The following is a 14,650-nucleotide window of genomic DNA, read 5'->3' as shown; positions in this document are numbered from 1 at the left end:
TAAGAAATAAAAGCTTTGAAATCTCTAGGAACCGTTCCTGGAGTCTAAACAAGTCATCATGTCTTCTTATTTGCTAATTTTCCTTTATTGTCTATTTTTCTAATGGTACTGACATCCTCCTTAGCTATTCCTGCTGGAAACCTGAGAGATATACTTTGTTCCTTTTTGTTCCTTAACGCCCACTTTGGATTGATAACTACACTCCACCTTTTGTTTTCTCAATAGTTCTTGGTCTGTCCTACCCTTCCTTTCTTTTTTCCTGTTCCTGACATACTTTGGACTCTTTTGCTTAGACTACTGAAGTACTTTCTTGAATTCTCTTCATCTCCAGTCTTTCTTCCTTTAAGTCCACACTCTTAAAAGTCATGAGGGTAACTGAAATGTAAATCTGATCATGTTAAATCCCCCAAGTTCCAGTCCTGCTTAACCTAGGCAGAAATGGTGGGAAGATTTGGTTCTCACAGGCATTTTGTTTAGAGTGCAGTGTTTTTAAGTAACTTGAAATTCTTTAGGCCTGTGTTTGCACTCCTCAAGTTTGCCATCCACATCCTCTTCCTTATTCTTCATCATTGCAATTTTCTAACTGGCCCTGAAGGAGTTTAGACTCATGACCTCTGAACTGTGTATAGAGTCCCAGCCTTCCAGTGAAGCTTTAAGGCCCTCTTCCAGCTGACCCTTACTGGCCCCTCCAGCCTCATCTCTCATACTTGAATGCTTTAAAAAAACATTTTGAGTTGATTTTCATCTCATCATGTCTTTGCTTATTAACTCGGTTCAGAACTCAGTTCCTCCTGGAAGAGGCTAGATCACAACCTATCTTTTCTACACTGCATATACAACATTCAACATTCGGTCTCCTCCAGTACTGGACTGTGAATTCTTTTAGGGTTGGTACTAAACATATTTATCTTAGAAACTCAAGTGCCATGAATAGTGTTCTACATACTAAAGATTTAATTAATGGTTTTTGATACTGAACTAGAAAAGGGAGTTTGGGGAAGGTGTCCAAGTAATGTCTGCAAGGTATCTAGATGATTTCTGGAATCAGGGAGAAAGAATGTGTCACAGTTTTGTTCTCAGAAGAGATAGGCAAGTAGGCATCCAGTGAACCTAAAATCATTGACTCCAATAAAAAAATTTTACACCCACCTGAGAGTCAAAGCGAGGTGCTTGTTTTTCTTTGGCTGTCTTTTCTTTCTCAGAAGACTTTTCTTTGCCTTTCCTTATTATTTTGGAAGTTACTGAAGATTTTTGTCCCTCACTAATAGTGTGGGAGTCTGGGCTTCCTAAGGTAATTAACTCCTCATGTTTTTCACCATGAACTAGAGAGACATAAAAATAAAAACTGGTAAGTCATAATATAACAATAAAATAGTTTCACAAAGGACAAGCAAGTCAACTCAGAAATGTGGTTAAGCTATCAGACTTGTATTTTTTTAAAAAACAGACAGATTTTTATAAAGGTCTGTTTGACCCCTTTTCATAAAATTTACACATAATTCATATACCATACACTCACCATTGATATGGATAAATCAGTAGGCTTTGGTACATTTATAAGACTGTGTAACCATCACCACTATACAATTTATTTCCAATATGCATGCCTTTTATTTCATTCATTGCATAATTATGTTGGCTAATACTTGTAATACAATATTGAACTCATTTACCTGTGCTTTAATCTTTATTATTCCCTTACTTCTGCTTGGTTTGGACATAGTTTTCTCTTATTTTTCTAGTTTTCTAGTTTTTTAAGATGGAAGACAAGTTACTGATTTGTGATCTTATGTCATTGTAATATAAGCATTTGTAGCTATATACTTCTTTCAACACCACTTTTACCACATCCTCTGGTTTTCTAAAATTCGTTCCTAAGAATTTCTTAGTTTCTCTTGTGATTTCTTCCTTGATCCATTGGTTAAGAGTATGTTGTCTAAGTTTTACATATTTGTGAAATTCTCCAATTTTTTTCTTATTGCTTTCTACTTACTTTCAATTGTGACCAGAAAATATATTTGATTAATTTCTATAGTTTTACTTTTATTTAGACTTGTTTTATTTATTTATATATGGTCTATATTGCAGAATGTTCCATATGCCCTTGAGAAGAGTATGTATTCTGCTATTGTTGAATAGAGGATTCTAAAAGTATCTGTTAGGTCAAATTGGTTTACAGAGTTGTTCAAGCCTTCCATTTCCTTACTAATTTTTGTTTAGTTGGTGTACTTATTATTAAAATTGGGGTATTAAAGTTTCCAACTATTATTGTTGAATTGTCTATTTCTTCTTTCAATTCTGTCAGTTTTTGCTTCATGTGTTTTGAATTATGTTGTTAGGTTTATGTATGTTTATAATTGCTATATTGCTTGAAGAAGTACCCAGTTACCATTATAAAATATCCTTTTTTGTCTCTATTAACATTTTTAATCTTAGACCCATTTTGTCTGGTATTAGTATAGCCACTCCAGATCCCTTTTGGTTACTCTTTTCATGGTATTGTTTTTTCCATTTTTTTGCTCTCAAACTATTTGTATTTTTGAAACTGAAGTGTGTTGCTTACAGAGAGCATATAATTAGGTCATGTGATTGTTGGCCTTTTAGCCATTCTCTGCCTTTTAACTGGAGAGTTAAAGTACATTTAAAATAATTATTACTATAAGATTTATGTCTGATTTTTTACTATTTCTTATACACTATACCCTGTCTTTTTTATTTCTCAATTCCTCCACTACTGTTTACTGCCGTGCCATTTTAATTTCCTTGTTTTTTGTTTTTTTATATACATTTTTGAGTTAGTTTCTTAGTGGTTGCTTGGGGATTATAATTAAAACCTTAATTTATAAGCATCTAGTTTAGATTAAAACCAATTTAATTTCAATAGTTTGCAAAAACCTTGTTCTTATATTTCTGTCCCCTTTATCTTATTATCACAAATTTCATCTTTATACACATTGAGCCCATCAACACAGACTTATATGATCATTGCTTTCAGCTGTTGTCTGTTAAATCACATAGGAGAATACAAAGAGTGATAAGCAAAAAATACATTTATACTGACTTTCATATTTATCTATGTAGTATTACTGATGCACTTAACTTCTTCATGTAGATCCAAGTTACTGCCTAGTGTCTTCTTTTTAAGCTGGAATAACTTCCTCTAGTACTTTTTAGGGCAGGTTTGTTTTCAAAACAAACTGCCTCAGTTTGTTTTCAAAATAAATTGAAAAATATTTTCAATTGTTGTTTTCCTGGGATATCTTAATTTCTCCATTATTTTTGAATGACAGCTTTTCTGGGTATAAAATTCTTGATTGATAATTTTATTTGCAGTTCTTTGAATACGTCATCCCACTGGCTTCTGGTGTCCCTAGGTTTTTATGTAAAAAATTGGTGTTAAAATATTATTGAGTATTATTTGTATGTGATAAGCCACTTCTCCCTTGTTGCTTTTAAGATTCCTTGTCTTTCTCTTTAGAGAGTTTTTTATGAGGTGTTTAGGTCTGGGTCTCTGATTTGTGCTACTTGGAGTTTCTTTAACTTCCTGAATGTGTCAATTAATGTTTCTCATCAAATCGGAACATTTTCAGCCATTATTTCTTCAAATACCCTTTCTGCCACTTTCTCTTTTTCTTCTCCTTCTGGAGTTCCCATTATGTATATGTTGGTATGTGTGATGGTCTCCCATAAGTCTCTGAAGATCTGTTCCTTTTTCCTCATTCTGTATCCTCAGACTGAATAATCTCAGACTATCTACCATTTTGTGGAGAAAGCTCTGCACAATCAGTAGTTTTGAGTCAGTTTTGTAAGGAGAGTCTTCCAGGAAATCATCTGTGGGAATTCACTCAGGGTGGTAGCAAAAATATTAAGGGAAAAATATTAGCAAAAGTTATAGAATGTAGTCTCAAACACTTTTGGAAGGCCTAAGGGTTTTTTTCTATAGTTCTTGGCTAAAGGTAGCCTTGTCCCCTTAGTTAAATAAATTAGAGTAGAAACAAAGGAATGTGGGAGTTTACCTAACTAACTTGTTTACTCATGTGGTCTTAACACTAACCTTTGAGCCAGATAGCCCTCTGGCAGGTGAGAAGGTCAACCAGGGACATTACCCAATAATGGTGTTTGCTTTAGGCATCCAGAACCTGCCCTTTGATCTTTAACCTCTTGTGGCATTGACTCAAGCCTTTGTCAATTAAACTTTATGAAATAAAAGCAAATCACACTGGCTAGTGGGGGCTGGTGGTTGCAACTGTTTACAGTGCTCTCCAGGGAGTCTGTAAGCAGCCATGGACCCTCAGCTGAACTGGCAAAGCATAATATCTGTGTGTCAGTGTACTTTATTCATTCATAGCTGAGTGAGGGTCTGCAGGACAGACCCCTGCAGGTGTTGACCCCAACAGTGGCACCCAGTGGAGGTGACCCTGACAATTATCAAACAAGTCAAATAATGATAAGTGTTTGGGAGTAAGACCTGGAAATAAAACCAACTCCATTTTACTTCTTCTGGCATCTGCCAATATGTGCCAAAAATATTGGCTGTTTTTCTTTTTCAAAACTACTGCTGAGCTGAGGAACAGGGACAAGTCAAAATGCCATAAAGTTTCTTGTTCTTACAGAAATCCAGCTGTTTTTCTTGAATAAACAATCCTCAGTTGCTGTAGTTTCCAGAGTTCTGAAAAAGTTGACTGTCATAATTTTTTTGCCAGGTTTTTCATTGCTTTTATGGGGTTACTAATTTTTGGAGTTCTTACTCTGCCGTTTTCACTGACATTCTCCAGGATTTATTTTCTGTCCAAACCTTCTGAGGATTTTCTGAGATAGGACCCTGGGACAGTGGAAAAATTCATATAGCCTGGAGACCTTGTCACAAGTGCATGAAATTACAGAGCACTCTGTGGAGGAAGGTGAGATTACATTCTAAGCAGCTCAGCTCTTGCTTGTAATGGGTAGGACAGATGAATACTGACTGATTAAAAAGTGAGTAAAAGGTTTACAGAAAGAGAATAAAGTTATCTAAATGAGAGGAAAGATAGGCCTAAAATTAGAGACCTAGAAACAACCACAAGAGAAGAAGAAAAAAAAGAAATAAAAACAAAGACTTTTATTAAGAAAACACATAGTAAAATCAACTTTTCTCAGAAACCCAAGATAGAAAGTCAGAGAGGCCACAGAGGACACCTTTTCCTGCACATTCTTTCACATCTTTTGTCAGCCATAAACTTCGGGGTGGCAGAAACACTGCCTTCACAGAAATGCAAACTCAGTGCTGCTGTTTTCAGCCTCCTCAGGCCTCCCCTGCCTCCAGCCTGTCCTTCATCTTAACCCAAAGATCAGGTAACCAGGCTTCAACCACCCTCACTGGCCATGGCTACCACTTCAGCCTCTGGTCCCAAGAAAACCCAGGTCTTAGTGATCTCAATGCCAACAAAGGATGGGGGTCACTGTATTTTAGAGCTCCATTTGTGGCCCACTTTACTTAAGCCAGTCTCATAAAAACTGAGCTAGGATAACTCATTATTTTCAATTTGGGCTTCCAGACAAGTCTGTTACTAATAATGCTGTGTTTGTTGTCACAAAATAGTGCTGCTAATGCTGTGCTTATTGTGACACAACAATTCACAATTTTGGTGAATATACAGATCATACAGATAACCTGTAAAATGCACATATGGAGGCCCACCCCTCAGAGATGCCAACTCAGTCGTTGGGTGAGGTGCACAGAAATCTGCAGTTTAAAATTTACCTCAAGTGATTCTGATACAAGTGGCCTGTAGGTTATACTTTGAGAAACACTGCTTTAAGAAGTCTGTACAGTTTTCCCTTTTGCCAGAGAAGTGCTGCAAAAGGACGGGCTGAAGGGAAGAATGCCAGTGGGTTAGGGTTCAAAGAAGCCGAAGGTGCCCTCACAAGAGTGGTTCTCAAACTTTAGCCTGTGTCATAATCACTTGAACGGCTTACCACAGAACAGATTTCTGAGCACCAACCCTAAAGTTTCTGATTTGGTAGGTCTGTGGTAGGGTCTCAAAATGTATATTTTTCACAAGTTTCCAGATGGCACTGAGGCAGCTGATCCAAGGACGACGCTTGGAGAACCACTGGTTTACTTTTAGAAAAGTATAATTACCTTTCCCCAACATGAAGGACGTTAACCTTATGCTCTATTAACCCTTTCTAACAATAAAATATGGAAGTGGTGAGGGGAAATTATTATTTATTTGTTGAAAATAATATTTATTGAATCTTTAATATGTTTCTTTCTTTTTTAAGTCCTAAAGCATCGTGGGACATATTCAGAGAAGTTATATAATTTACTCAAGTCTCCCAACTGATAAGAACTGAATCTGTGTTCAAATACAAGTTCAAAGGACCTGTCAGTCTCTTTCAGAACTGGAGTCTGGTAAGTCTATTAGCAATGTAAAATAGTCATTGTTAATAACCCATATTTATCAATTGCCTGGTGCCCAGTTATTAGCTTCTTTAAAATTGGGGGACAGACCACCCTACCAGACTGCAAAGGGACTGTGAGCACTCTTATAAAGTGGAAGCTTGCCCTTCTGCCAGCAATCCCAACTGCTAAGAAGTGTTGCTGTGGGGAAAATCCTTTGGTCAAATAGTCAAATGAGCAGGAGGTAAATTCTGGCTCAGCTGCTAAATAGGTTAACTTTTGTAGGTTTATTACATTCTTTGAGTCTAAGTTTCCTTATCTGTGTAATGGAGATACGAGCACCATACCCACAGAGCTTAAAATAATCAATACAGAGCATTTAAAATAGGATCCTATCTGGTATCATACACCCACTGGGTTTTTTAAATGCTTAACAAATGTCAGCTGAAATTGAATCTCAAACTGCCCCATGAAGCATTTCTGGGGCTTTCTTGTTTTACTACACATAGCTTTTAGTGTTTGAGTAATACATTTAGGTGTATTTGATTCCACTGAAGTTAACATATCACAATATTCAAGTTTACATACACAAAATACCTACTAAAGTGTCAGGCACACAGCAGGCATGTGCCATCCTTCTTCTTTACATTCTTAATATATGGAATAAAATAATTTCCAAAATTTTCAATAGCAAAATTTGGGGGAACCTGTTCTCACATAAATTTAAGTTATTCAAAGGCCAGAACATCATTCTATATCTGATTTTAAATTCCTAATTTCATCTAGCATAATGTTGAACTAATGATTTATATTTATTATCAGATTGTTTAATATGTAAAGCTTTACAGAAAATACATATGTATTTGGAGTACATACAGTAATAAGATGCAAGAAAAAAATCTAAGAATTATGAAACATGTTACTTCACATTGCATATTCATGTAATCAGAAGACCTCTAGAGGAAATGACCATTGGAATAAATTAGTATACCCTTGGAAGAGAGGAAGTGCTCAGGGAGTATTTGTTGATGAAATGAACTCAAAAGGCCATTAATATTAAGCCTTTAGGTCTCGTCTTACTGTATTTTCCATATATCCGGAACATAGTAGACAGAAATCTTCGGTGGACAACAAAACATACAAGCTGTAAAAATTCAGTTTCAGTTTTACAATTAAAATTCCCTGCCTAGGTTTACATATCAGAAATAAAATCTGGTTAGGATTTGAAAATTTACATATTTCTAAGCTAGAATACTTGTTTAGAACAAAGTATACATTTATCAATTACAGTCATACTTGGTCAATATAAACAGAAAAGTCTCTTTGCATATATAAATAACATATATAACATGTAATTAATAATGTTGGGCTTCCTCAAAGACCTTGAACTGGCTACACCATGCATTCACTGTGCCAAAGAAAGAACTTCAGTATAATATTAATTAGAGTTAAAGGAATAGTGTTATAATCCTGCTAATAAAATTGAGTGAGACTTGAAACCAAATATTTTTGAGAATGAAAAAGTTTATATTTGTTTTTGCAAATTGATTAGAACTTCAAAGACCCAGGTGAGCAACACAAAAAAGTAACATATTAGCAAAAGGAATTTAAGATCACGACACCAGTAATTATACATGAAGGCGGGTGACGTCACTAAGTACTATCTGCTCAAGGTTCTCCAGCCTTCTATTTTCTTAAGTGACCATGAGCCATCTCAGTAAGCAATTTTTACCAAAACTTAGGTATTAAAATATTCTAAAGGTGGCACTGTTGCCTCACGTTAACCAGAGGCCAAGCTTTCTAAAAATTTATAATAGAAATATCCTAAGTTGTACTTAGCCATATTTCAGGCCTTATTCTTTTTCATCATGAGTTATAAAGATATAAATTTTTGAAAAAAAAAACAAATTATTTATTGTATTTTTCATATAAATTGTTGAGTTTAAATGAGTAAGTGGGGCAACACTGACTTTAGGATGAATATATCAAATTTAACCTAGGTCAGCAGTGTACCAAAACAAAAAACAAACCCTTGACCAATTTCTTCTTGATATAAATATTTATATTTGAAAAGTAAGCTGGCTGAGCATGGTGGTTCGTGCCTGTAATCCCAGGTATTTGGGAGGCTGAGGCAGGCAGATTGCTTGAGGCCAGGAATTTGAGACCAGCCTGGCCAACACGGTGAAACCCCATATCTACTCAAAATATACACATTAGTTGGGCATGGTGGCACACACCTGTAATCCCAGCTACTTGAGAGGCTGAGGTATAAGAATCCCTTCAGCTCAGGAGGAGGAAGTTGCCCCCCCCCAAAAAAAAAGTAAGCTAAGTGGATAACTTAAAAACACTAGTAACTGAATTTTTCAATGTATGTAATTTTTCCATGTGTGCAGTAACTGATAAGTGAAACATATCATACACTTAAAATTAGAGCAGGTAGATTTTGAGTTGTATATATAATTGATAAATAGCAGCTGATGTATAGACATGCTTTAATTTAATCAAATTGACTAAACATTTATAAACATGACATTAAAGATCTAATTATTCTGAATTTGAAAGCTGCTTGGCTTTCAAGAAGATTGCCCAACAAAATATTCTTTCAAACAAAATTTTCCTACTTCATTTAAAATACAATTTAATTCTGAATTTCTTTGCTGCTTTTCAGCAACAAACATATTATGTGATGCAAGGTGTAATTTAATTTTAGCAGATGCTTATTCTCACATAAAATTTTCAAATGTGGTATCAGGAAAGAAAACATAATTATTTCTGAAGACCTTTTCTTTTCTTTGGAATACATAATAATGATAATGACATTTTGTTGAGTGTTCATTCATATTATTAATTTTGTACCATTACTCAATTCTACATATTTACATTATTCTATTTCATGAATTATACTGCTATGTTCATTTTGGATATTAATGTTTTCATTTATTTTTCCTCTAGAATCTTAATAGTTACCCATTACTATAGGGAAAAACATAATACGCATCATATATACCTGATAGATGCCTTTATCTATATTACTTTTGTGTTCACTAAAGTAATAAAGACTGTTGTGTTCACTAAAGTAATTAGATAAAGACATCCATCAGAGGCGCAGTAAAGATATGAAACCAGAACTCTGTATATTATTATTTTTCCTCATTCAAACGCCCTAGACAGAATTTAATTTCCATTGGAATTGCTAACTGTGCTAGCCACTAGCTGTGTGACTGAGGGCAAGTTTCTTAAACTGTCTGTATCCAAGCGCCCTCATCTGTAAAATGACAGCACTGTAGTAATAACACCTACCTCATAAGTTTATTGGGAGGGTTAATTGAGTCAATATATGTGAAGCCCTTCTTGGATTAATTGGGTCATACATGTAAAGCCCTTCTTGGTCTGGTCGGTATACCAACAGTATCACCACTACCACCAGTACTGTTATGACAATACAAATTGTTAGAAAGTTATCTAAAGAGCTTACATGATACGGTGGAAGATTCTGGGCTTTAGGTAAATCAGACTTATGTTAGAACCTTCACTTTGCTCCTTCCTAGCTATGCAAACTCAGGCAAATTATTCATAGCATCTAAGGCTCATTTCATCTATAAAATTGAGATGGTAATGACTACTCCCCAGAGCTTTTGTGAGAATTGAGAAGAATGAATGAAAACTACTAAGTAGAATAAGATGCACATAATAGCACTCAAATAATTATAATTCAAATAATTAAACTCCTAGATTTCTCAAGAGTTTCTTTCTTGTTTTTAAAATTTAAAAGTATCATTTTTTTCCTGACTAAAATTGTATGTGCTGATTTAAAACTTCTCATTTATATGTTTTTTATTAAAATTTGTTCTTAGATATTAAAATATAAATGAAAAAGTAAAATGACTAATAATTTCAACATCCAGAACTAATTACTTTAACATATTGGTATATACGATCTTTATTTTTTTCTGAATGTATGCCTTTCCTTCTCCTACCCATAAATGTACTTTTGAAGAGTAGTGGTAGTTTAGGGTTACTAATGTCTAATGTTATGAAGTTCTAATATTAATAATAATGAATATCTGTGAACTAAAGTGAGAGAAAACATTTGTGATCTTTCCTCTCCACTATTCTTGATGTAGAAGGAACTGGGAATGGCCTTGAATAGTGAGCGACATGCAGACAGCTCTCCTTGTTTCTCTGTCCCTCGTGTTCTCTATCTTCTCAGGCAGGATTCAGTCTCTCTTTAGGCTCCTCTGAAGTCCAGTAAGTGGTCCTGTGAATGATGTGAGTCCAGCATTGGCTCCTGGATATAGCCTGAGACACATTCTCCTTCTTGCTACTTCTAAATCCAAGGCAAAGCTTTATTTTCCATGCTTGGTATCCTTCAAGACTTTCTTGTATGATACAAGCTATTTGCCCTCATTTCGTCCACAACATTTCAAGGTGTCATTTCTTTTTTTCTAAATATCCCCAATTTACAAAATTTTACATAACACATCCAACATGTAAGTACTGAAACGAAATTTCCAACTATCCCAGAAAATATACACAGATATTTAAATTATGTATATATATTTTATATGTATAATCTAGTCAAATATATATTTCATATAATAAACATATTTTATAATAAATGATGTATATTATGTTTATTATATATTATATATAATTACACATTAATATAGGGAAAAATATAATACAGCCCATATACAAACTTCTGTGTTCTCTAAAGTAATATAAAAACATCTATCAGAGAAACAGTAAAGATCTGAAACCAGTGCTACGGTATTTTGTTATTTTCCCCATTCAAATGCCCTTGATGGAATTTAATTTCGATTAGAATTCCTAGCTGTGCCAGCAACCAGCTGTGTAATATATATATATAGTAAATATATATATTTAATTAAATTTAAGAGTATTTTGAGATATTTTTCTTTTGCACCGTATTAGACATTAGTTTACCTTAGAGAGTTGGGAGAAAACAATTCTAGTCAATAGCATTGTACTATATGATGCTATTTTTCCCTGAAAAGCTTAAATTTTTTCATAAATACCTGCTCCTCATTTTTGCACATTTTTATGAATTTTGTTTAAACATTATTCAGAAACAGGTTTTCCTTATGAACAATATCTTCAATTGAATTCAGCAAGGTTCTGTATTTTTCCTTTTATGATTTATGATGGGATTGTTTCCTGTCATATGCATCTGGGTTTACAATTTATAATTGCTATAAACAACAGTAGCATGACTATTTTGAGCTTGTTGAGACAGGCGTAACATATTACTATAATATAGAAATCAGAAGTATAAAGAGTTACAGGCAACTCATGAAAAAGCCCACACTAGTCAAAAACAAACAAACAAACAAACAAAAAACCCAAATCAAAACAGTTATTCTGTGATCCACTGAAATTCCTAGTCCTCAGAAATGTAATGTAAAATCTAATAGTCCTATAAATTATCCTTGAAGAACAAAGTGGAAATGAGAATAGCTTTGGTGAACACATAAGCACATACAAAACTGTGCTGTTTCATTATTCTTTCATTTCTATAATTGTGAATATTTTCTTTGCACTTAAATCTTTAGCATAAAATTTTAATTCCGCTGATATTAAGCACATACTCTTACCTACTTCTTTGCAGCAGTGGAACACAAAATTACTACATGATTTGTACCATCCATTTTTTCAAGCAGTTTTCTACTGATTGATAGAGAAAAAGCAGAGAGAGAATTCGGTGGGCCCCAGGAGCGGGGGCACAGTATGAGCTAAGAGATTGTGGTTTGAACCACAGAGGAAGTAGGAATAGGGTAATGGTTACTTTAAGGGAGAACAAAAGTGGCAGCTTGATGGGAAAAACATAAAGAAAGAGAACATAGTGACATGCAAAGAAAAATAAACAACTAATAGATTCTTTTCTTTTCTTTTTTTTTTTTTTTTTTGAGACGGAGTCTTGCTCTGTCACCAGGCTGGAGCACAGTGGCACAGTCTCAGCTCACTGCAACCTCCACCTCCCGGGTTCAAGCGATTCTTCCGCCTTGGCCTCCCGAGTAGCTGGGACTACAGGCGCATGCCAAACACCCGGCTAATTTTTGTATTTTTAGTCGAGACGGAGTTTCACCATGTTGACCAGGATGTTCTCGATCTCTTAACCTCGTGATGTACCCGCCTCGGCTCCCAAAGTGCTGGGATTACAAGCGTGAGCCACCGCGCCCAGCAATTATTTTCAATTATTTTCCATTAGAACTTGGTGGGTGTGGGTGATCAATTGCAAAATAATCAAAGGGCTCAAATTCAGCTGTAGATAATCCATAACACACGGTTAGGGAATGTTAGGTGGGTCCAGGAAACCTTCACAGCTGAAGACCAGAGAAGGGAATTGGGCCTGAAACACAGTCTCAGAGGGCAAGCGGCAAGAAAGTGATTGCCAAAGCCAGCTGCCTGTGCAGCCACAAGGGAATCAGCGGGCGAATTCAGCTTTAGATGTGGCCTGCAAGGAGTTTTCAGCTTCCATATGATATTTACTCACAGAACAATTGTGTTCTCTTCTAGTAGGCAAGGATAGATCGAAGCCTTGTCTGCCATTTCAGACATTCTCTATATGCTGGGCTGTGGGGGTGTTGGCTTTAGGAGGCGAGGCGGAAGTAGAATGGGCAGATGTTTTAGCAAAATTCATATTTTGAATTTTGACATCACTATCCAGGGAATGTGTAAAAGTGTTTTTATGTAAAACACTATGGAGCGGTAGTACAGCCACTTGTTCAAAAAACAATGTTTGAACACCCCAGTGTCTGTTCTGGGAGTTATCCACATTAACACACATGACCAGCAAAGACACAGTGACTCTGTGGCTCCTGTGCTACCACTTTTTCTTTCTGTGCCTATGTGGGACATTGATAAAAGATCACAAAACTTTCTCATTGAGCCTGAACACAGCCTCAGAATCTTGCCAACACAGCAGGTCAGGATGCCATTAGGATTTACACATACCTGAGGTCGCTGGTGTGGCATGTTCATGCATTCATTCAATAAATGATGCACTTATTGCATCTCCCGCTAGTGCTACAGATACAATGATGAGACCGAGAAAGAACACCAACCCTGCCCAATGAGCAAGGAACAGCAGAGGAGGCTGCACAGTGTGATGCCCTTGGAATTTCTGCAGTGTGATGTGTTGCTATGGAAGCACGCTCAGTACATTTGGGTGGAAATGGGAACTCTCAGTGTCATATATTTTTATAGTTTCTTTGAATTTTAAGACACATACTAGAATCTGTATGTTCTAATAAAGCAAGCATAGCAATAACAGTTTTCTCTTAACTTCTATACACACAAACCTCAATAAACTCTTTCCTGATCAGGTCCAGGCAGATAATAGAAGCAAACAAACACCTGAACAGATTTGTTGGCAATCAGTAAATAAGGGTAATAATAACAGGAGTAGCTTATACATATCCTTTCATTTACTCATTCAGCAAATATTGTGGGGTGCTTACTGTGCATATGGGACCTAACTAGGGCTATGCAAGAGATGAAACAGGCAAAAAGGGACAAAACTCCTCATTCTTCTGCCTGTGCCACCACAACATGAAAATCAATGGCATAGTCAGCTTGAGATGTGGCCTGCCAGGAGCTTTAAAGCTTCCATATGACATTTACTCACAGAACAATTCTGTTCCCTTCTAGTAGTCAAGATTAGGAGATCGAAGCCTTGTCTGCTGTTTCAGACATTCTCAGTGTGCTGGGCTGTGGGGGTGTTGGCTTTAGGAGGCGAGGCAGAAGTAAAATGGGCAGGTGTTGTGGCAAAATTCATATTCCATGACTATTCAGGGAATGTGTGAAAGTGTTTTTATGCTATGGAGCAGTAGCACAGCCACTTGTTCAAAAAACAATGTTTGAATGCCCCAGTGTCTCCTCTGGGAGTTATCCACGTAACACACATGAATAGCAAAGAGACAGTGACTCTGTGTCTTGCATTCTAACAGAGGAATATAAACAATAAATAAATAAAATTTTGTTTATTAGAGGACGATAAGGACTAAGAGGTTGTGTCTTATCATAAGTGTGTTGTTGTATGTCCACTAAAAATTCTGAATGATGGCAAAGCCTGCTTTGGTGGGGGCTACCATCAAGTGTTTGAATTCAGATAATGGGGCCCAGGAGAAAATAGAGGCTTTTACATTTTATGTTATGCCCTTTTGTATTGCATGTTTTTTTTTAATAACATGTATATATTATTTTTACAATTAGGCCATCTAGCTTAAATTTAACAAAGAATATGAA

At 35.7% G+C, this 14,650-nt stretch overlaps 1 protein-coding gene across 1 annotated transcript in view; it reads right to left on the bottom strand.

The window, feature by feature from the left end:
- The window catches only part of ADGB (androglobin), a 215,590-nt gene that overhangs the window by 17,875 nt on the left and 183,065 nt on the right, over positions 1 to 14,650 (bottom strand). The window contains exon 30 of the mRNA XM_037729497.1: positions 1,150 to 1,322. Within this exon, the coding sequence (XP_037585425.1) occupies positions 1,150 to 1,322 (173 nt within the window). The remainder of the gene's footprint in view (positions 1 to 1,149; positions 1,323 to 14,650) is intronic.

This window comes from Cebus imitator, unplaced genomic scaffold, assembly GCF_001604975.1.
Source record: "Cebus imitator isolate Cc_AM_T3 unplaced genomic scaffold, Cebus_imitator-1.0 Scaffold307, whole genome shotgun sequence".
NCBI classification, from domain to species: domain Eukaryota; kingdom Metazoa; phylum Chordata; class Mammalia; order Primates; family Cebidae; genus Cebus; species Cebus imitator.
This window is presented reverse-complemented; position numbering and strand designations above follow the sequence as displayed.